Genomic DNA, 25,225 nt, shown 5'->3' with positions numbered 1-25,225 from the left:
TTATAGGAATGTTTACATATACACATATAGAGCCTATTACCTTCATCATATAAATTTAACAAAAATTTATTAAATCACAGAGTATAGACGTATGTTGCATTTTTTTGAGGAAATAAGAAAAATATAAAATGTTGAATGAATATTGCATTGTGTGGTATGTGCAGTGATATGAAAACAGTTGTGTTATTAATTAATTAGTAATTAGTTGGCAACAGAATAATTAGTTATTTACTTTTCATTTCTATTAATCACAAAAAATTGCAATTTAAGCAAAAAAAATTGTTGGATCAAGATGACCGCTACAAAGGAGCCAACAGGCTAATTTAGATAATTGTTCATTTGCCATTACTTAAAATGAAATTGTATATGCATATGTTTAATAATAATAATAATAATAACTAATTTCTTTTAGGATCACGACTGTCCACTAACTAGAGAACTAGCTTCATTAGCCAATAGAGAAATTGATCTTATACTAAAAGGTACCAGAAAAATATATTTGGATGGTTTAAGAAGGCGCATCCTTTCCCTTTTCTGGAATTATAGTCGTCAGCCTGCTTTCAATCCTGAAGCTCTTCGTTTATCTAAGGTTAATTATATAATATTCCACTTTTATTCTCTTATTTTTTACTTTCACTTAAAGTCAGTTAATGCTGTATCATTTTAATGTTGGTTTACTAGGGACTATTTTATCACATTTACTCTATTAAATCAATTTAATATCTTTGACAAAAATTCGTGTTATTCTGTTAAATGCTTGAGTGTCTCCAGAATTGTGTTTCAGCCACATACTCTCCTGTGGTAGCAGAGCTATGTTAGCATTAGCATTAGTAAAGGCATATGATGCAAGAAAGCAAGCTTATGCAGCATCAGCCAGAGAAAAAAAAAAAAAACTTCCACTTCCACCCCTCCATTCGTTCAAAATACCTGTCCAGCTGAGCCTTAAATTTATTTAGGCTATCAACTTCCACAACAAGGGATGGAAGTCTGTTCCACCAACCAGCTACCCACTGGCTAAAGGCAAATTTCTGGACATCTATCCTACATCTGTCTTTCCTCAATCTATCCTATAAAAATTCCTGTATATCATTGATAAGACATCATGAGCTACTCTTGCAGCCCGTCTACACTGCTCAGAGAACTTCATATCTGGCTGCACAATTACCCCCAGGTCCTTTTCATTCTCTACCACTGTCAGTGTAGTACGACAGAGTTGATATGTTGCTCTGGGGTTGCTGTTTCCCATATGGAGTACTTTACATTTGTCAATGTTAAACTTCATTTGCCACCTCTCAGCCCATCTGCTCAACCTTTCCAGATCCTGTTGCAACAGCATAGTGTCAGTAGTGTCCTTAACAACCCTGCCAACTTTTGTATCATCTGCAAACTTGGACATTAAGCTTGATATACCATCATCAATATTATTTATAAATACAGAAAACAATAATGGACCCAACACTGAACCCTGAGGGACTCCACTAATAACATTAGTCCACGATGAGCAGTGTCCATTGATTACCACTCTCTGTCTTCTCCCCCTCAACCACCCCTTTATCCATAGCAGCAATTTGCCTCCAATGCCACACTTTGATACTGTTCCATGTGCAACAGTATCAAAGTTATTCCCTGCATCCAGTTCTTTTGTGGCTGACACAAGTAATTATAGACCTGTGAGTTTAACTTCTGTTCCAGGAAAATTAATGGAGGCACTAGTTAAAGATGCACTGCAGGATCATCTACACAAGACTTCATTAACCAGTGTCTCCATTAATTTTCCTGGAACATAAGTTAAACTCACAGGTCTATAATTATTTGTGTCAGCCTTTGATCCTCCTTTGTGAATTGGGGTCACATTTGCACATCTCCAGTCTATGGGTGAGTTCATGGAAACTCTCATAATTATGGCTAAGGGTTTGCTTACTTCCTTTGCTGCCTCCTTTAATATAACTGGATAGATCCCATCCACCCCAGGTGCCTTTCTTGTGTTTATCTTCAACAATTTCTCCTCCACTTTCCTCTTAGTTATTACAAGATTATCTAGCTTATTGCCAGAGTTGAATACACCTCTGACATTCCCCTCGCTGAATAACTCCTCGTGTGTGAATGTCGATGCAAAATATTCATTTAGTTTCTTAGCTACCTGAGCAGGATCATCAACAGTTGAACCATCGATATCAAGTGGACCAATCTGATTCATCCCCTTCCTTCTAGAGTTTACATAAGTAATAACTCTGTGCTCTTTTTCTTTGCATCCCTTGCCAAAGATTTCTCGTAATCTGCCTTTGCCTGTCTAACCTCCTTTGTAACTTGGTTACAGATCAACTTATATCTATCATAGGCTTCTGTGTCACATGTTAATTTATATGTATCCCAAGCATTTTTATTCTCTAACATATGTCTCATTAGTTCATCTGACATCCATTTAGGCCTAAACCTTGAACAATATTTCTTAGTTGGTATGTAAAGCCTAGTAGCTTCCAAGATAAGTTCTCTGAATGCTTCCCATTTTGAATTTGCTGTTGGTAACATCATCAGTTGGTCCCACTGTATAGAATTTAAATATTGTCTCAGACCATCGTAGTCGCCTTTACGAAAGCAATGACCCTTCCCTTTACCCCTGATGGTAGTTACCTCTTTGAGTAAATCCGACTTCAGCACACTGTGATCACTGCCACCTAGTGGTTCCTTTATCTGCAGATTCTTAATGCATGAAGAATCACTACTGATAATCAGATCAAGAGTGTTAGTCCCTCTAGTTGCCTCTCTAACATGCTGATGTAGAAAAGAAGTATCTAATATAAATCCACAAAAGCCTTGCTAGTGTATGAGTGACGAACCCACAAATTCCAGTCAATATCTGGGAAATTAAAATCCCCCATTATAAGACTCTCTAATTTACTGGCCCACTCTATTTCCCTGTACAGTTTCTTATTATACAGGCTGGCCTCGATTAATTCATCCCACGAGCGCATCGCGCAAAATGGAAACGCGTTAATCGAATATAATAATCAATAGGAAAAATTATAATTGTCCTTGAACTTCTAGAATGTCCGTAGAGAATTTTAAAAATACCTTTTAAATAACATTTTAACTGTATACAATGTAAAAGATAATGAAAATATTATGGAATTAAATGTTTATTGCATAAAACAGTGGTTCCAAAACTGTGCGCTGTGGAATATTTTAAATTTTCGAGGGAAACACAGAGATACTCGACATCTGTCGGACACCACGCGAACTACTAGCTCGAGGTAGTTCACAGTTTCAGCATTTCTTATTAAGTTGTTTGTACCTAACTACTAAACGGAACTGTTAGGTATTTCTTTTGGTCTGGGTGTGCCTTGAAAAATTTACTTAGACACTAAGGGCGCCGTGAACCGAGAAAGTTTGGGAACCTCTGACATAAAATACACAATATTGAAATGACTGTTGTGGAAATATTTGAACAGTGTTGACTTTTTCTTTTCATCAATCAATTTCCGTTAGCCGACAACAATCTTCTCTGGGCCCTGGCAAAATAATATCGCATAGAACCTCAAGCCTTTTGTTTGAGATGCGATACAAAAGATTATCTAATTCTTTTACCGTTATCTCCTTCGCGGTAACATTTTCATCTGGCTCATTTAAAAATTTGAATTTTTATGCAAGTGTGCATTGACTTTAATAGCAGTAGACAAACAAGTAACACGTCTTCTTCTGATGGTTGATGGAACACACCGAGGCGGGCAGCAGGCAAATGTTTGTTTATTGCCTGTACAACTCGCGGTAAGCTTAATGCGCGATTCAAATCTTTTTCAACTATCGCATAAAAAAAAAAAAAAGATCACATTAACTGGAAATTTGCATTGTGTAAAGTGAAAAGTGGTATAATTTTTCAAATAGCATTAACTGAAAATCGCTTCATCGAACTCGCGTTATGCAAGGCCTGGCTGTACTCATCAGAGTCATTAGGCCTATAGCACACTCCTACCCTCAATTTTGATCTCCCAATGCTTATGTCACTCCAAACTGACTCGACACTGCACTGTCCAGCAATGTCGACTGGCTTCACCTCCTTGGATTTTATGTGTTTCTTAACTAATAACATAACTCCTCCTCCCTTCCTATCCTGTCTATCCTTTCTGTAGACGTTGTACTCAAATTCCAGTTCTGCATTCCTTATATCTGTGTGACACCACGTCTCTGATATCCCAACAATATCCGCTTTTGATGCTTTGAGCAATACCTTTGAGCAATGTTGAGAAACACAATGATATGCCACTGTACATTGCCTGTTCTTTCCTCCATTGATAATATGCCACTAACAATAAGTTTCTTGCAGGAAAGTAATTAATGGTTTAGTTTCTTCCAATCCAAAGTTAAATTTGAAATAGCCACTCGTGGGATCATGGGTATTTTATGTTAATCTTGCTTTAACAGCACTGCACCTTGAATAAAGTACAGCAAAACGAAATGAATTTAGTCAATTATGTCCTGTATGTCACCGTTAGGAGAAATATCAACAAAATTGTAAGTATCACTTGGCCATTGGCAACAAGTACATATATCACCAAACAGGCCGAACACTGACTGTCGAACCAGTTGTTTGTCGATAGATAACATCTAAGTATGGCATAACAATGTGCATCTCATCCATCTTATTGTGATATATTGCAACTCCAGCTGTCCGTTTGGTTTCACTCTTGAATTGAACCACGCAATCAAGAGTGTCAGCAGGACGCTGACACTCTTGTTATTATCTAACCAAGTTTCAGATAGCAGCAAGATTTGGCATTTCTGTGTAACAGTGTCGGTGAGGTCATCGTGGTATGCCGACCTCACCAGAGTTTCTGGCAAATGTGTGCTTCTTGCTTTGCATTTCTGCAACCCACAAAGATTCTTGTGCAAATGATTCCACTTTCTCTTCTGTGCCACTGAGGATCATACAGTTGTACTCTTTGATGGAATTATTTCGCAAGTAGAGTCATATACCATTTGGTTAGAGGCGACCAGCTTTCTCTTGAGCAAAGAAACATGACTCGATAAATTCTTGCTCTTTCTGATCTAATTTAGCCCCATTACCGATTTTGAATAACACAGATGAGAACATAGCATTTAACTGGCACATAACTTGATTGAGCTCATAGTATTTGAGGCTGCGCCCGAGAGTGGATCTAGCGATACGCTGCTTTAATCTGTTTATAGACTGGGATCACACGAACCAGAGGCAAATGACATAAGTCCCCAACTTATGTCATTTGCCTTAGGAACATGTCCTGTCCGCTGAAGCTTGTTTTGACATTTCCAGTTATCTGTTTTAGCCTTGCATCCATTTGCGAAAGTAGCTCAGCAGTACCACTCATACTGACTTTGTTGATCTGTATTGTTGCATGACTTCCACCAAAGAAAGATTTCTCAAAATCGATATCTTGAGGGCAGTGTGCACAGTAGTTCTGACTATTGCAACAGCAGCCTTACCAATTGGAGCACATCTAACGTAGGTGTTACAATATCCACCTGTACTGCTGAAGCCATTGTATATTTCCAAGAGGCAAATCACAAACGTGTTGCTGCAACCAGCTGGGCCAGTCAAGTACAGTAAACCCCCGCCATTCGCGGGGGTTAGGTTCCTGAGAAATGCCGCAAATACCGAAAACGCGAATACTGAGTTATGGCTCCCATGGTAATAAAGGGGTTCCGTTCCAAAGTATAAAATATATAAGAAAAACTAGTCTAAAATTTTGTCTACGTATGTATTATATGTACCTTCATAATATGACTATGTACATAGACAGTACATAGTGAAATGCAAGCATATGGCATCGAAATGAAAATAAGAAACAATTTAATATTAAATATAATATTTATTAGAAATTTCAAACCAGCATCTTTGCTAACTAAAAAACTTATCCCGTCAGTCTATCACAAGTTTCTCTAAAGTGTTGATAAAGGAGTTTTGCCTTTTCACGAATGATGAGTGAGCTTAACGGAATTTTATTTTGAGTTCGGTCTTCTATCCACAGATTTAAAGCTTTTTCCATTTTTTCTAATTTAACATCACGAGTTACAGAGCAAATTTTTGAAGCAATTAGCGCGTTTTCACGGACACTACGGCGATTTTTTCTTCCGATTTCTTAATTCATCGTACCGTTGACTCATTGATTTTATAATGTTTTGCCACTGAGGAGACACTTTCACCATTAGAAATTTTGTCTAATAACTCAATTTTATTTGCTAATGTCATCACCTTTGATCTTTTCACATTTCCCTTGTTATTCGTAACCTTATTTTTGTACGGGTTAGAAAGAACTTGTCCAAATAAAGTCACTTTCTTCCGTTAACACACTCGAAAAAGTGTGTTTTACACTGCAAAACGGTAGATTTATCATTTTTGTAAGCATATCAATTTATAAATTGATAAATTTATTTGCATATAAATTAAAAGCAAACGACAAAACCTTCCATGACAAGCTCATAACACATACTGAACAAGGATTAGCGAGAAACATCCATGCTCGCGATTTTGTCACCCCTCTCCCCCCCTACCCACTGAGCACTGTTTTGACTGGGAAAGATAATTTTAGCCACGCCCATGTTTTTTTATGGCGGAAAATGTTCACACCGCTTTAAAATTCACATTTTTTTTTTGGTTTTATTTTATGTTAAATCAGCGACCGCAAATACACGAAACCGCAAATACAGATACCGCGAATAGCAGGGGTTTACTGTATATCTAAATCGATTTATAGTCAGGAGATAAGACTCCAAATTACATGCATGAGTAGAATCTTTTTTCTTGTTGTTGGCCATTCTCATTGAATTACAAAAGTCTTCATTGATCGTTAAGTTTTTGTGTTTCTTTGCAATTGTGCCACGTTGGTTGAGCATGGCGAGCTTTAGATCCTCGTCCATCTCACTGTCTGGATGATTGCAAAAATCTCAAAAGGGGTCTTCTCGTAGTCGCGTAGCAAGGCTATGCAGGTCATTACCACATGCTTCATTAGGGTTGCCATCATCATTGTCTTGACACATCGCCTTACAAATTTCCATCATTTTGCGAATGTCCACATGTGATTTACTCTGTTCTAGGATGAACTCTTCATTGTCATCATAGATCTTGACATATGCCATCTCTGATAGTATCTTTGTGTCCTCATTGCCGAATGGAATGTGCAGTGTTACCATCATGCACTTGTACTCGTTGAGACCCTGAGCCATGTTCTAGTTTCAATAGCATATTATGCGTGGATACTGTCATTTCTTGCAGATTCCGTTAGTGTTGCATGTGTCAGGCAGAGCATGACAGAATAACATGATCCAAGTGGCGTGTTTTAGTCTCTTTTCATATTTCTCAACCCAATTCTCTTTCCATATGTCACATGAATCCTCTATAAGGTTCTCATTCATCTCTTCATTGGACTTGCTCACCTATGTCGCGTGATTGGCCAAACAGTGGGAATGTAAACTACCACCATGGAATTCTCCAACATGGGCCGATATAGCAAGTACCAGGCAGCTTCTTGACTCGTGATCTCGATGCTATTGAGCATGTCGATGGATAGTTTTCTCATGATTTCGACAATGTCGAACTCTGGGTGCTCGTTCATGATCGTAATGATCTATCGCTGTAAATTGCTGATCCCTTTGTTCGTCTTGTTCATATACTCAATGACATACACAGCACAAGAGTATTCCTCCATAATGAATTGGATGTCAGTGTTTGATTTCAAAATGTTACAGATGAATGGATTTTGCCACTTCACTTTTCACTTGATTGATCTTTGAGAAATACCTTAGGCCAATTTATGCCAGCTCTGAGCACATCCAAGTAATAGTCATAGGAGTTTACATCACCCTGAAGAAGGCATCAATGTCAGCATAATCATTATCTTTAGATTTTGCCACATCTTCTTATAGTGAGTGGTGTATTTTAGGTTGCGTCCGTCTGGCTTAGGCGTGGGCACTAATATATTGGTCGAGTAACAAGGCACAAATGGTGCTTCAAATCAATATGTCCGTTGTTTATCCAGCATTATTTTCTTGTAACACATGAATGTATGTTTGCGAGTTTGAAGCTTAATGCTCCCTGAAGCCTCGCTAGCACAGACAGACACTAACTTGTTGATCGTTGTGATGGAATCTTCTTTGTTCTCACTCAGAGGGTCTTTGGGAGTGTAATTTAGCCGCAGCAAAATGTGCACGTGTGAACTATCATGATGCTGAAATTCTGTGCTCTTGAAAAAGTTGATGTAAAATTGACCAAACAGGCTATGATGTTTCAGCTGCAATCTGTTCATAATTACATACACAATCTTCTTGAAGTATATTGCACAAGTTACAGCATCTTTGTTCACTAGCAATGCTTTCTGCATGAAGTCCATGTCGCTCGCATGATCCGCACTAATATCGTGCTCCTTTTTCTGTAACTTGTACAATAGCTGAAGCAAACGCGGCCAACCAATTTCATTGACCCTCAGAGTCAAGAACACTAGGTTTACTGAACTGTCTAATCATAGCAAAGAGATCAAGCTTACATTGAGCCCAGTAGTAGATCTAGTTTGGAATTGTCCTTAGGAAAGCCAAATTGTTTTTGATGCAGCTGTTAATGTATTCTTTGGATCGAACTTGCTCACAGGTCAGTTTAATATCTTTACCCATGTATTTGAAAGCCACAATCAACGAGTCTCTTGTTCTCAATCTTATTATCTTCATTGCTACATAAAGGAGATGATATGGGGTAACAACACATCAGTCAGATCATCTGAGCTCACTCATTACTATCATGAACAGAGTCACACACAAATTCTCTCTGAATGTTCTGAATCCAAGATAAATGCTGGGAAAGGATAGTTCCTCTGTGTGCTCTCAAACAGTAAGCTCTGCGGTACGTTAGTTTCTCCTGGGGCAATTCTAAGATAATTATCGTCACTCCACAACAACATTTGCTGTTCAATTGGAACCACTTTGCTTATGTCATTTTTAGTCAAATTAATTTCCATGTTACTGTCATCAAAGAATGACTGATGCATTGTGATTTGATACAATTGATAGAGAGGCGTGTGGACCAAATACTGAAGCCATGCTTTAACCATTCACTTTCTTACTAACCCGGTCAACTAGCTGGAGTTGTGTATTTTCCTGCATGTTATATGCACATTTATACAATGATCATCATTAATCTCCTTTGGCAAGCAATGGGCCATCACGTTGACTGATACAGGCACATTAATCACTTGGCCCAGAATGTTGTATTTTCCATATGCGTGTCTCAGGCACATTATCTGCATGAACGGTAAGCAAGGAGAAATGAGCCTCTCTCTGCCACTAAATTCAATTTCGGTAAATGCGATGGAATTTCTTGGTAGACAAAGCCATTTGACTTGGATAAAATGCTGGAATGGTGTTATTCTTAAGTGATCTCTACAGCTATTACACACAAAGACCCCGTCGATGTCACCATCGGAAAATACAGTGCTTATCAATAGTGTATCTTTAGCAGCTGGTTTCTTTGTGTCATTTTCAAACCATAGACAATTGCAAATGTAGCATACAGAACAGAAATCAGTTTTCATAAATCTGCTTCCAAACTCTCGATACGCATTCTTATGTAAATAGTATTCGGCGTAAGGAAAAGGAGCTTGATCATTTAAACTCGTGCTCCGCAATTGGAGAACTGTTCCGTTGGACATAATTAATACTCACTTTGGATACATCATTGTTAGATGGAGCAGCGGCATTGCTGATTGAAGGCGCTGTTAAATCCAAAGCTTGATTTTATGTTTTTCTTTTAAGCAATTTTGATAGTCTTTTTCATTCTTACGCACTCATTGCTACCTTCATCTTTAGTTTTTTAGTTTTTGTAGCTTTCATTCTTGCTCAATACTCTCGAGAATACCCTGCACTTCACTTCAGCACCATAGAACACCTTTTCCAAAATTATTGGTGCAAAAACTTCTATGGCGGCACCTAACAATGGAATGTAACGAAAATGCGAGGCGAAAAAAGAAATTGTTGACAAATATTTGTAATGTTGCAGTCATATGACAAATACTTGTATTGTTGCAGTCATATGATAAATACTTGTATTGTTGCAGTCATATGATTGTTGCAATCATACTATTCAACAAATGGCTATAATCAAATGGGTAATTAGGCTATTGACTTGGATTTCGCTAACCCCTTCCAAGCCAAGGATGTTTTCACGTAAAATAAAACATCTTCTACGTACAAGGTACACACGCAGTTTTTTGTTTTATTTTATTGTGTTTTTTTAAAGAAGTTCGATGAAATTCAAATGAATGCCATTTGAATTTTGAAAATTGGTTCACTGGTACTGAAGATATCATACCAGTCACGAAAAATGCTTCACGTGCTCTAATCACACTACACTGTAAGTGCTCTGCACAGACTAGTGGTGGGAGCATTGGAAGTGCTTCTGGCAGAAGCCATGAATGACGTCACTTCCTTGGTGCATTTTTCGTGACTGATCTGGTTTACTCAGTTGTAGGTACCCCTAGGTTGTTTTGCATCAAAAAGAGCCGACCGGGCTAGCCGAGTGTGTAAAGTACCTGCCCGGCAACCCAAAGGTCGCAGGTTCGATTTCCGCCTCGGATCAAAGTACTGCAAAAACCTTGGGAGGTGCAATATGGCCACAGAAGCCGATGCGCCAACAACTACCAAATCAAATCAAGCATCAAAAAGAGAAACATGACCTTTAGTGTCACTAAATAAATGTTACACCAAGAACCACACTCGTGACAGGATGCCACTGGTTTGAAGTGAATTCGTTTGAAGTGAATAATTAATACAGTAAAAAATATACTAAATAACGCTGGATAAATGACACACATATCGTTTATCTTGCATTATTTTCTTGTTGATTTATTTTTCAGATAAGTTGCACTTATCTGAAATAAGTTGTGATAAGTTACACTGGCAAATGGTTACTGATGTGTTTTCAAGTCACTTCACCAAGAAGGTTTCCTAGATTGATAGCTTATATGTACATGGTAAGTATATACATACGTTCATTTTGGCACTCATGGGGAGTCAGTACATGCACATCTGGCCTACCTCCCTGTTGACACTGTATACATAGTTGTGGCTCACCTCCTCTTGGCTGGATAGGTACTAGGAAGCAACAGTTACCTTCTTGGTGACTGATGCCTCCCAGTAGCAAAGTGTCCATGGACAGCTAAACAATACAGCAACACTGTATTGTTTAGCTGTCCTCTGAATCACAGTCCATTAAAATGCACTGCTTGTTTGATGTTTTTTGAGCAATCAGGAACAGGACATGATATTGCCAATGGGAATGTCTTTGTGTGTGCGCAATGTAAGGAGTGCGAGGAAATCATGCGCGAACTCAGCATTGTTATCGGCTTATATGAGAGCTTGAAGAACAGGAAGGATGCCCTCGAAGGATTTCAATTGAGGGGCCCATCAAGCTCTCAGCTACCCACATCAATGCCAGAGCTTGCACTTCAACATCACACAACACAGCGGCAACCCTGAAGGCAGAATGCGCTGGTCCAAAAGCAACTAGTTTTTGTAGATGACTCTATTGTCAGGGAAACCGGAAACATATTGTGCAAAAAAGGATAGATGGAACAGGACCAGGGTATGTCTGCCAGGGGCAAAGGTTGATGATGTTGTAGGGCAGATATCAGGGCACAAAGGGTGATATTGTTGTATACATTGGCACTAATGATATTAAGAGAAGGAGACCGGCAGAATTACTTAACAAGTACAAGACAATGCTGAAAAAAAAGCCGTGAATTAGGGTTGAATTTGAAAGTGTCTGCAATTCTGACCAGACATGATAGGAGGGAGTATACAATGAGAGCTGTTTGTTTGTTTGTTTGGTTGGTTTTTAGGAGCATTAGCAACTAAGGCCATATTGCTCCGGGAATATGCGGTGGTCATTCCCTTGACCTTTCCGCATCCTCCGTATTTGGTGGTGATGGGTTCGAACTCCGGTCTAATCAAGAAGCGTGTGCTACGCACTGCTGCTCCTTCCCACCTGGCTACGGAGACGCCACGATGAGAGCCTTGTCGATCAATTCGGCATTTGTCCTCTGAATCACAGTCCATTAAAATGCACTGCTTGTTTGATGTTTTTTGAGCAATCAGGAACAGAACATGATATTGCCAATGGGAATGTCTTTGTGTGTGCACAATGTAAGGAGTGCGAGGAAATCATGAGCGGACTCAGCATTGTTATCGGCTTATATGAGAGCTTGAACAACAGGAAGGATGCCCTCGAACGATTTCAATTGAGGGGCCCATCAAGCTCTCAGCTACCCACATCAATGCCAGAGCTTGCACTTCAACATCACACAACACAGCGGCAACCCTGAAGGCAGAATGCGCTGGTCCAAAAGCAACTAGTTTTTGTAGATGACTCTATTGTCAGGGAAACCGGAAACATATTGTGCAAAAAAGGATAGATGGAACAGGACTAGGGTATGTCTGCCAGGGGCAAAGGTTGATGATGTTGTAGGGCAGATATCAGGGCACAAAGGGTGATATTGTTGTATACATTGGCACTAATGATATTAAGAGAAGGAGACCGGCAGAATTACTTAACAAGTACAAGACAATGCTGAAAAAAAAGCCGTGAATTAGGGTTGAATTTGAAAGTGTCTGCAATTCTGACCAGACATGATAGGAGGGAGTATACAATGAGAGCTGTTTGTTTGTTTGTTTGGTTGGTTTTTAGGAGCATTAGCAACTAAGGCCATATTGCTCCCGGAATATGCGGTGGTCATTCCCTTGACCTTTCCGCATCCTCCGTATTTGGTGGTGATGGGTTCGAACTCCGGTCTAATCAAGAAGCGTGTGCTACGCACTGCTGCTCCTTCCCACCTGGCTAAGGAGACGCCACGATGAGAGCCTTGTCGATCAATTCGGCATTTGTCCTCTGAATCACAGTCCATTAAAATGCACTGCTTGTTTGATGTTTTTTGAGCAATCAGGAACAGAACATGATATTGCCAATGGGAATGTCTTTGTGTGTGCACAATGTAAGGAGTGCGAGGAAATCATGAGCGGACTCAGCATTGTTATCGGCTTATATGAGAGCTTGAACAACAGGAAGGATGCCCTCGAACGATTTCAATTGAGGGGCCCATCAAGCTCTCAGCTACCCACATCAATGCCAGAGCTTGCACTTCAACATCACACAACACAGCGGCAACCCTGAAGGCAGAATGCGCTGGTCCAAAAGCAACTAGTTTTTGTAGATGACTCTATTGTCAGGGAAACCGGAAACATATTGTGCAAAAAAGGATAGATGGAACAGGACTAGGGTATGTCTGCCAGGGGCAAAGGTTGATGATGTTGTAGGGCAGATATCAGGGCACAAAGGGTGATATTGTTGTATACATTGGCACTAATGATATTAAGAGTAGGAGACCGGCAGAATTACTTAACAAGTACAGGAAAATGCTGAAAAAAAAGCCGTGAATTAGGGTTGAATTTGAAAGTGTCTGCAATTCTGACCAGACATGATAGGAGGGAGTATACGATGAGAGCCTTGTCAATCAATTCGGCCTTGGAGAGATTGTGCAAGGCTCAAGGGGTACGATTTTTCTCAGCCTGGTGTGTGCTTGTTAACAGGAGAGACTAATTCTACAGGGATGGGATACACTTAAATAGAAAGGGTGCAAGAATATTTGTTGATGCTATCGAGGAAGAGTTAGGTGGGTCGGAAAACTGTTAGCTTGGGGGGGGGTACACGGACTAATTGATTAACAGTAGCCACTACTTCTATTGAAATGCAATTGAGCAGCAGCCTGGAAAGCAAGGCAATGGGAATTTCCAGGACTGCTGGGAGGCATAGTGGAACAAGTAAATACATGGGCTGTGTTAGGGTAGTTAAGAATAGAGTAGAAACAGGTAGATGTATACTTGCTTGTACACCAATGATAGGAGTATAGTTAATAAATTCAATGAGCTTGAAGTGCTAGTCAAGACATCAAAGGCAGATATTGTTGGGATATCAGAGACATGGTGTCACACAGACATAAGCAGTGCAGAACTGGAATTTGGGGAGTACAATGTATACAGAAAGGATAGACAGGACAGGAAGGGAGGAGGGGTTATTCTGATACTTAAGAAACACAAAATCTAAGGAAGTGCATCCAAGTGATGTTGGTGGACAATGGTAATGTTGAGTCTGTTTGATGTGACATAAGCACTGGGAAAGAAAAAATGAGAGTAGGCGTGTGTTATAGGCCTAATGAATCTGATGAGTATAATGAGCACAGAAATAGAGTGGGCCAGTAAATTAGAGTGTCTTATAATGGGCGATTTTAATTTCCCGGATATTGACTTGAATTTGTGAGTTGGCCACTCACACACACTAGCAAGGCTTTTGTGGATTTATTGGATGATTGTTTTCTATGGCAGCATGTTCGGGAGGCAACTAGAGGGAGTAATACTCTTGATCTGATTATCAGTAATGATCTTTCATGCATCAAGAATCTGCAGATAAAGGAACCACTAGGTGGCAGTGATCGCAGTGTGCTGTAGTGGGATTTACTCAAAGAGGTGACTACCATCAAGGGTAAAGGGAAGGTTTTTTGATTTCGTAAAGGTGACTACGGTGGTCAGAGACAGTATTTAAATTCTATACGGTGGAACGAACTGATGATGTTACCAACAGCAATTCAAAATAGGAAGCATTCAAAGAATTAATCTTTGAAGCTACTAGACTTTTCATACCAACAAAGAAATATTGTTCAAGATTTAGGCCTAAATGGATGTCAGATGAGCTAATTAGACATGTGACAGAGAAGAAAAATGCATGGGATACATATAAATTAACATGTGACACAGAAGCCTATGATAGATATAAGCTGGTCTATAACCACGTTACAAAGGAGGTTAGGCAGGCGAATGCAGATTACGAGAAATCTTTGGCAAAGGATGCAAAGAAAAACAGCAAAGAGTTCTTTACTTATGTAAACTCTAGAAAGAATGGGATGAATCAGATTGGTCCACTTAATATCGATGGTTCAACTGTTGATGATTCTGCTCAGGTAGCTAACAAACTAAATGAATATTTTGCATCAACATGCACACATGAGGAGTTATTCAAGGAGGGAAATGCCAGAGGTGTATTCAACTCTGGCAGTAAGCTGGATAATCTTGTATTAACTGAGAGTAAAATGGAGGAGAAATTGTTGAAGATAAACATAAAAAAGGCACCTGGGGTGGATGCAATCTATCCAGTTATATTAAAGGAGGCAGCAAAGGAAGTAAGCAAACCCTTAGCCATTCTGTACAGTGGGATCAGCTGATGATGTTACCAACAGTAAATTCTAAGTGGTAAGCTTTCAAGGAATTAATCGTGGATGCTACTAAAAGTTTCATACCTATTAAGAAATATTGTTCAAGGTTTAGGCCTATATGGTTATCTAATGAACTAAGGAGACTCTTAACAGAGAAGAAAAATGCATGGGATGCATATAAATTATCAAGCAACTCAGAAGCCTATGGCAGATATAAGCTAGTCTGTAATCAGGTCACAAAGGAGGTTAGGCAGGCGAAGGCAGATTACGAGAAATCCTTGGCAAAAGATGCTAAGAAAAACAGCAAGGATTTCTTTACTTATATAAACTCTAAAAGGAAGGGGCTAAATCTGATTGGTCCACTTGACATCGATGGTTCGACTGTTGATGAACCTGCTCAGATAGCAAACAAACTGAATGAGTATTTTGCATCTACATTCACACATGAGGAATTATTAAGGTTTGAAAATGGCAGAAAGTTATCAAATTGTAGCAGGGTACTTAATGATTTTGTAATAACTGAAAGCAATGTGGAGGAGCAATTATCGAAGTTAAACATAAAAAAAGCACCTCGGGTGGATGGGATCTATCCAGTTATATTAAAGGAGGCGGCAAAGAAACTAAGCAAACCCTTAGCCATAATTATGAGAGCATCCTTGGACTCAGGGGAGGTTCCCACTGACTGGAGATGTGCAAATGTATCCCCAACTCACAAAGGGGGATCGAAGGGTGACGCGAGTAATTACAGACCAGTTAGTTTAACTTCTGTTCCGGGTAAAATAATGGAGTCACTGGTTAAAGATGCATTGCAGGATCATCTAGACAAGACTGCAGCAATAATTCAGACACAGCATGGGTTTGTTAAGGGAAAGTCTTATCTGACAAATTTGATAGGATATTATGATGTGGTTACAAAGGAACTGGATCCAAAAATAATTTTGATATCATATATTTGTATTTCAGGAAAGCTTTTGACACTGTTGCACATGGAAGACTATTGTACAAATTGGAGCAGAATGGTATTAAGGGTAAGTTGCTACAATGGATAAAAGGATGGTTAAGTGGGAGAAGACAGAGGGTAGTAATCAATTGGTGTTGCTCTTCGTGGACTAATGTTATTAGTGGAGTCCCACAGGGTTTGGTGTTGGGCCCACTGTTGTTTTGTATATTTATCAATGATATTGATGAAGGTATATCAGGCTTAATGTCGAAGTTTGCAGATGATACAAAGGTCGGCAGGGTTGTTAATGACATTAATGGCAGTGTGCTACTGCAACAGGATCTAGATAATTTGGACAGATGGGATAAGAAGTGGCAACTGAAGTTTAACCTTGACAAATGCAAAGTACTGCATATGGGTAGAAGTAACCCCAGAGAAACGTACCAACTGTGTGGTACTACACTTAAGGTGGTAGAAAATGAAAAAGACCTGGGAGTAATTGTGCAGTCAGATATGAAGTTTTCTGAGCAATGCAGACAGGCTGCCATGGCAGGTCATGGGGTTTTGTCAATGATATATAGGAATTTTGCTAGCAGGGAGAAGGAGGTGATTGTCCCTCTGTATAAGGCAATAGTCAGGCCACGCCTTGAGTACTGCGTAAATGTCTGGAGGCCTCATTTTAGGAAGGATGTAGATTTACTTGAGCGTGTACAGAGAAGGGCAACAAGATTGGTGAGGGGAATGAAGGGATCCTCTTACCAAGAGAGGCTTAAGTTCTGCAAATTGCAGCAGCCAGAGACTAGGCACCTGTGCAGTGATCTGATTGAGGTATATAAGGCCTTGAATGGGTTGAGCACGCTGAATTCTGATGGGATCCTTCCACTTTTTCAGATTATGAACCTAAGGGGCATAAATTCAAATTAAGAAAAGACAGATGTAGAATAGATGTGCAGAAATTTACCTTTAGCCAGCGGGTGGTTAATTGCTGGAACAAACTTCCATCTGTCGTTGCAGAAGTTGATAGGTTGAATAAATTTAAGGAGGAACTCGACAGGCATTTGGAGGGAATGGTGTGATTTTTTTTTTTTTTTTTCCTTTGGCTGATGCTGCATAAGCTGATACACTTGCTTTCTTGCATCACATGCCACTACTACTACTTCCCTGGACTCAGGAGAGGTACCCATGAACTGGAGATGTCCAAATGTGACCCCAATCCACAAAGGAAGATTAAAGGGAGACACAGGTAATTACAGACCTGTTAGTTTAACTTCTGTTCCAGGGAAATTAATGGAAGGACTGGTTAAAGAAGCGTTGCAGGATCATCTAGACAGGACTTCAGTTATAGCTCGGACAGCATGGGTTTGTTAAGGGAAAGTCTTGTCTGACTAATTTGATTGGATACTATGATGTACTCACAAAGGAACTGGATGCAAAGAATTTGATATCATATATTTGTATCTTAGAAAAACCTTTGATACTGTTGCACATGAAAGACTGCTGCACAAATTGGAGCAGCGTGGCATTGGAGGCAAATTGCTGCTGTGGATAAAGGGATGGTTGAGTGGGAGAGGACAGAGAGTGGTAATAAATGGACACTGCTCTTCATGGACTAATGTTATTTATTAGTGGAGTTCCCAGGGTTTGGTGTTGGGTCCATTGTTGTTTTCTATATTTATAAATGATATTGATGATATTATATCAGGCTTAATGTCCAAGTTTGCAGACAGTACGAAGGTTGGCAGAGTTTTTAATGACACTAATGACAGTACACTGCTGCAACAGGATCTAGAAAAGTTGAGCAGATGGGCTGAGTGGTGGCAAATGAAGTTTAACATTGACAAATGTAAAGTACTACATATGGGAAGCAGTAATCCCAGAGTAACGTATCAACTCTGTGGTACCACACTGACAGTGGTAGAGAATATAAAGGACCTGGATGTAACTTTGCAGGAAGATATGAAGTTTTCTGAGCAGTGCAGACGGTCTGCAAGAGTAGTTCATGGTGTCTTGTCAATGATGTACAGGAATTTTTCTAGCAGGGATAAGGAGGTGATTATCCCCTTGTATAAGGCAATGGTCAGACCACACCTTGAGTACTGTATACAGGTCTGGAGGCCTTATTTTAAGAAGGATGTACAGCTGTTTGAATGAGTACAGAGAAGTGCAACAAGATTAGTGAATGGAACAAAGGGTTGCTCTTACGAAGTAGGCTTAAATTTTGCAAATTACAAGGTCTGGAGACTAGGCACCTGCGATGTGATCTGATTGAGGTGTATAAAGCCTTGAATGGTTTGAGCATGCTCAATGCTGATGGGATTCTTTGTCCTGCTCAGGATAATTGCCTGAGAGAGCATATATTCAAATTGAGGAAAGAAGGTTGTTGGATAGATGTGTGGAAGTTTCCCTTTACCCAGCGGGTGTTTGATTGCTGGAACAAACTTCCATCTGTCGTTGTAGAAGTTGATATCTTAAATAGATTAAAGGCAGAACTTGACAAACATTTGGAGTGAGTGGATGGGTGAAATAAGGGTTTTTTGTTTTTTTTTTGGCTGATGCTATATAAGCTTGCTTTCTTGCCTCATGTGCCTTTGCTAATGCTAAGAAAGCAAGATTATATGGCATCAGCCAAAAAAAAAAAAATTTTTCAAAAATTTTCAATAATTTTTTTGAAATTCTTCTGCATACTTCTTGGCAACTTCATTATCAGCCACTGCACTTTTCCCTTCAGTTTTTAAGTCACTGAAACGACCTTAACTGGCAACAAGTAAAGGTCATTTTAAACGAGTTAACCGAAGATTCTCGATTTTCTTTTAAATGGTTATTAATTTTTTGTGCCTTTTGTGTAATACATCGCCATCTAATGGGATCTGCTTTTTACTGCTAATGTCAATCCAAATACTGAGTGCTTTTTCCATTTTCTTAATTATTGGTGCTCGGGGATGAGCTGTCATATTTACAGAAATAAAAAGATCTTGCAAGATCCTTATTTTTCTTTATGGTCTGGATTGTTGCATAATTGAAATTTAAACATTTTGCAATGCATGATAGCTTTTCCCCTTTTTTAAGATGATCCAAAATTTATATCTTTGTTTCTATAGAAATAATGTTTCTCTTCAAAAAGGCCTCTGAGGTTGGGAGGGTACATATCCAAAATTTAAAACAAATACACCAACTGTTTAACTATAATGGTTTAATACTGAAAACTATAAAATGTACCAAACTATAAAAACTGAAAACTATAAAAAAGGAACCAAATGTTATGTGGGGGAGACAGGACGGCGACTAAAAGACCATCTGGGGGAGCACATGCGAGCTGTACAGACCGCAGAGTTCAATAAGTCCGCCATTGCTGAGCATTATTGGGAGAAACATCATCAGGTCTCCCCTGTGAATGCTGTCATCCTTGACCGGGCGCATAGGTTCTGGGACCATAAGTGGCTGGAGAGTTTGTGGATAGGCTCATCAGAGAACAATAGTATGAATAGGGACAGGGGTGTTCGATTTCACCCCCTGCTGGAAGCCGTGGTCCTGGCAAAAGACGAGCGTTTTATATTTCCACGCTCCTGAGCCGCTTCCGGTTCTGGATCACATGAAAGAAATATTGAGCATGCGCCTGGTCAGCCACTTGTGCTGTGAGCCTGTTACTTAAGGATGTGTTGCTTAAACATCATTGTTGTTGAGAAAGGAGGCGGAAGCCCCCGAAAGCTTCAGTCAATGTTTTATCGCTTTTAATTTTATTGTATTTTAAGTATTTTATTATATTTTAAAATTTTTATCGCATATTTTATTTTGTAAATCAGTTTTTTGCATATATTATTTTACAGTGTAATATCGTTTGGTACATTTTATAGTTTTCAGTATTAAACCATTATAGTTAAACGGTTGGTGTATTTGTTTTAAATTTTGGATAAATAAAGTTTCTTTTGAGCAGTGCTTTTTTACTTTCTTTAGGCATAATTTAGAGCTCGAATTTAATTCACAACAAAGAAATTATTCCAATACAGTTCTTAAGAACATTGTTTAGTAATACATACCCAGAAAAATTTATAAATGATCAACTAAAAGCCAAAATAACATTCACATTACATTAGTAGAGGCATGTGATGCAAGAAAGCAAGCTTATATAGCATCAGCAAAAAAAAAAAAATCTTCCCATTTCACCCATCCAATCACTACAAATGTTTGTCTAGTTCTGCCTTGAATTTATTTAAGCCGTTAACTTCTACAAGGATAGATGGAAGTTTGTTGCAGGAATCAACCACTCACTGGTTAAAGGCAAATTTCCACACATAAATTCTACAACTGTCTTTCCTCAATTTGAATTTATGTCCCGTCAGGTGATTAATCTGAGGAATAATCCCATCAGCATTGAGTATGCTCATACCATTTAAGGCCTTATACACTTCAATCAGATCACGTCGCAGGTTTCGAGCCTGTCACCACCAAATACGGAGGATTGCGGAAAGGTCAGGGAATGACCACCACATATTCGCGGAGCAATATGGCCTTAGTTGCCAATGCTCCTAAAAAAACCAAATAACAAAATAACCTCGCAGGTGCCTACTCTCCGGGCACTGTAATTTGCAAAACTTAAGCCTGTCTTCGTAAGAGCAACCCTTTGTTCCATTCACTAATCATGTTGCCCTGATGACAGCAGCACAACGTTGAGGCATTGACAAGATCAATTTCTGAAGATAATCAACTGATAGCTTGTGGTTCCAAACACGAACTATGGCTTTCTGAAATTAATGGAGGGTCTTTGGTTTCTTTCTGGTAACTGCAGATTCCACACGATGCCAACATTTCTCTATAGGATTCAGGTCCGGGATGTTTGCTGGGCAGCTAACAGTTGTAATGGAGCATTCTTCCTACCATTTTTTCATCTGTAACAAATGTAAACACATTACTGTCAAACCTCTAATACAGAAATGAAGCTAAAGTAACTACAGACGTGCCTACTTACACTTTTCGCCCAATCACAAGGAACAGAGTCGTCCGGAAAAAGGCGAAGTTACTTGGCAAGTTGAAATGATCTCTATTAATGGTTAGCAGCAGTTTGCCTTCCAATATAGCCAGGTATCTATTGGAATTTACGGACCCTTTTATAAACTGAAAGTGACCTACTCTGAGATACGAAATGTACCCCCATATCATTTGGCTGGTAGGGAATTTCACTGTAGACACCATACAGTCTGGATGGCATTCTTCACCATGTCTATGGTGAATCGTTTGTCTCCCATCAGAGCTATGCTGGTTGAATTTCTTCTCATCCAAGAAAATAACTGACTTCCACTGCTCGGGGGTTCTTTTGACATGCTCCTTACACCAAATTAATTGGGCCTTTTTCATTTTGTGTCTGAGGATGGGCTTCTTCTTAGGATGACGGGCTATAAGTCCATTTTGAAGAGGTGTCTTCTTCTGACTGTTACTGCACTTGCTACCACTCCTGTATGTTCTTCCCATTCTCTTTTCAGCTCAGATGAAGAAGCTTTATGGTTTTTAAGGCATAAGTGCTTCAAAATGCGGTCCTGTTTTGGCGTAGAGACTCGTTTGTATCTGGTTCCATTTTTCCTATCAGCAGAACCAGCATTCTTGGGTTTGGAAAGAAATCTACACACTGTCAACTGATTACAAGACTCTCTATAAGCAATACGATGCGAAGAACATCCTTCCTCACGTAAAGCAACAATAGCACTCTTTCTTCGTGCTGTCAACTGCACGTAACTCAACATCCTGACACAAGCAAGAAATGACTGCAACTCTTGCAGAGCGTGCTTATATAACTGAAAGTAAAACAGCTGATGCTATGTTACATCATCACCTATGCATGTCAATCTTATCTGATGCAATCTGTAAGAAATATTGCCATATACTTACATTACTTGGACGACAATTACAATTTTAAGGGGTGATGTACTTTTGTTGAACACCAGTGTATATGTACACATGCACAAGGTGTGGCAATAATGTTCCAGGACTGATGCTGTTGTGCTCGTGTTCAATGAGTTAGAAAATAAATAGAAGTGGTGTGTTTTAGTTCAAACTTCCTTGAACAGATGGTGCTGCAGATTTGGCCAGTAGGCTAACACGTTACAAATAACAAACAATTTCATTAGTATGTTAACATTCTGTGTCATGATTTTACAGTGGAGTAATGAACGAATATCAAATTTTGCTTTAAACTGGGAAAATCTGCAATAGAAATGTGTGAAATGTTAAAAACTATTTATAGTGGTGACACGTTAAGTTGCACCAGTGTATTTGAATGGTATAAGCGGTTCAAAGTGGATGTGAGGGTGTTTGTGATGACTGAAGAAGTGGGCATCTGTAAACCTCTTGAAATGAGAACAAAGGTTCAGGAAATTGTGGCATTTGATCCTCAGGATGATGGCTGATGTGTTGGATATGAATAAGGAGACAATTCATTGAATTCTGCATGCAGATTTAGGGAAAAGGAAGATGTGTGCAAAATTTGTGCCACACAGCTTCACAAAGTGTCATTATACAAAGATTTCATCCAGAGCTGTCAAGGCGATCATAATTTCCTCAACTATATTGTCATTAGAGATGAGTGTTGGTGTTTCAGTATGACCCAGAGACAAAGTGTCAGAGCATGCAATGGACTTTAAAATCATCACCAAAACCCAAAAAGTGTCATTTATAGAATCCAGGATGAAGGTGATGCTGATCATACTTTTCAACAAATGGTGTGATGCACAAGGAATAAGTGTTAGAGAGAGTTAATGCTGCATTCTACATACAGATGCTGCAAAGACTATTGAAGTGCATTTTCCAGATAACGCCACAAATTCAAGAGACCATAGAGAGAAAGGCAACTGGTTTTTGTTGCTGTTGTTGTTTTGGTTTTTAGGAGCATTGCTTCGGGGATATGCAGTGGTCATTCCCTGACCTTTCCGCATCCTCCATATTTGGTGATCATGGGCTCGAACCTGGTCTAATCAGAAGCATGTGCTATGCACTGCTGGTCCTGCCCACCTGGCTACGGAGGTGCCCTAGTTTTTGTTACACAACAATGTCCCCTGCTCATTGCACACTTGGTGTGGACATTTCTTGAAGATATTTCTGAAACATAGCATTATTCAGATCAACCATCCACCCTACTTTCCTGATCTAGCACAAGCAGACTTCTTCCTCCTTCCCAAGGAGAAAACTGCCTTCAAAGGAAAAAGATTTCAGGTTGTTGAGGACAAAGAAAAACATAACTGCCAAACTGAACATCATCTCTTTGGATGCCTTCGCTGACTCTTTTCAGAAACTTTTAAAATGGTGTGATAAGTGCATTCACTTAGGTTGTGATTACTTTGAATAAAAATAAATCTTTTTTGAGCTTCTTCACTTTGTGTTCTTTTTATTACACCAGTCCAAGAATTTTATTGCCATACCTCATATATACAGGGTGTCTCAAAAATATTGGTACAAACGTTTCGGGGAGGTAGGTAACATCTAAAGGAATGTGAATTGCATAGGAACCCGTAACAAGAAACGTCACCATAAGTCCTTAGATGGCACTGTTCATCAGTTCGCGAGAGGTAAAATTTCTGGTTTACTCATTCAAGCAGTAGTCGCCGCACGAAGAGCATGCATCGATATATGAACTGTCAGCTAGCAGACATGCACCTAGTGTATGGATTAGCAGAGGACAATGGACGATCCGCTCAACGAATTTATGGAGAACGCTTCCCAGACAGATATGTACCAGACCACCATTTGTTTGTGCGTGTGCATCAAAATTTGTGCGATTATTGGTCATTTAGACGTAACAGGAGTAGTGCGGGCAGACCACGTTCGACGCGAACTCCCGCCATGAAAGAAAGTGTGTTGAATGCCGTCCAGAATAATCCTACTACCAGCACACGTGCCATTGCCTCTGCCTTAGGAGTGTCTCGCGTTTTGGGGGCGTCGATGGATTGGTCGTGGTGGACCTGTTGCCTGGCCCCCATGCTCACCTGATTTATCGAGCCTTGATTTTTTTCTGTGGGGGGTCCTGAAATCTATCGTGTATGAATCACCTGTGGAGACAGAAATGGATCTCGTAACGAGACTCATCTGCACTGCTGCTACTGTCAAAGAAACTCCAGGTGTGGTTGACCGTGTCCGCCAATCCATGCTGTGTCGGTGTCACGCATGGATTGGCATCGCATGTCATGGTGAAACCTTCGAGCATCTGTTGTAACATCATGAAATGCATCCATCTCGTACTCCATTATTAATATTATGTCAAATAAATGTTTGTCACTAATTACTGCCTTGTGTCATTTCTGCTTCTTGTGCCTCTGCTACTACTTTCCCCGTGACGTTTCCGGTTATGGGTTCCTATGCAATTCACATTCCTTTAGATGTTACCTACCTCCCCTAAACATTTGTACCAATATTTTTGAGACATCCTGTATATGAGAATATACATTATGCAACCAGAGCTATGGTACATTGCACTGGAGACGGCATCTAGTATAATTATAAAAAAAATTATATATGTCCTGTAAATTATATGCCCAAGTACCTTTTGTGAAAAATGGTAATATAGAACATTATTTATTTTATATATATATAAAGTTTATTGGTATTTTTTTATGCTTTTTTGTTGTAACGGAGCCCAGTCAATGTAAAATAAAGTTCAGCTATTGTGCTCTAATGTAGTTCGGCTGTCGACCTTATTTGTTGCAGTACTTTGCCAATAAACATTTTATTATTAAAAAATAAGAAAATATAATACATTTATTCATTCACATGAATGGGTGTTCATATGAATAAATAAATGTTAGAATAGAAAGAACAAAAATTACAATAAACTTAAATAAAAATGAACAGGTGATGTACAATTGCAAAATAGCATTAGTGATTCATCAGTCATTAAAAATATTATAGTGTAAACATTAAAAATATTATAATTTAAATATTAAAAATTATCAGTGCAATAATTTGAATTAACTTTAGCAGCAATTAATATATATTATATATATACACACACGCTTGTTTATTTATTTATAAT

The 25,225-nt window shown here is 39.2% G+C and overlaps 1 protein-coding gene across 1 annotated transcript in view; it reads left to right on the top strand.

Moving 5' to 3' along the window:
* Window positions 1-25,225, top strand: part of LOC150086888 (IQ motif and ubiquitin-like domain-containing protein) — a 257,010-nt gene that overhangs the window by 152,419 nt on the left and 79,366 nt on the right. The window contains exon 8 of the mRNA XM_090371662.1: window positions 413-589. Coding sequence (XP_090227788.1) covers window positions 413-589 — 177 coding nt within the window. The remainder of the gene's footprint in view (window positions 1-412; window positions 590-25,225) is intronic.

This window comes from Mastigoproctus giganteus, chromosome 4, assembly GCF_048544385.1.
Source record: "Mastigoproctus giganteus isolate SK-2022 chromosome 4, ASM4854438v1, whole genome shotgun sequence".
NCBI classification, from domain to species: Eukaryota; Metazoa; Arthropoda; class Arachnida; order Uropygi; family Thelyphonidae; genus Mastigoproctus; species Mastigoproctus giganteus.
This window is presented reverse-complemented; position numbering and strand designations above follow the sequence as displayed.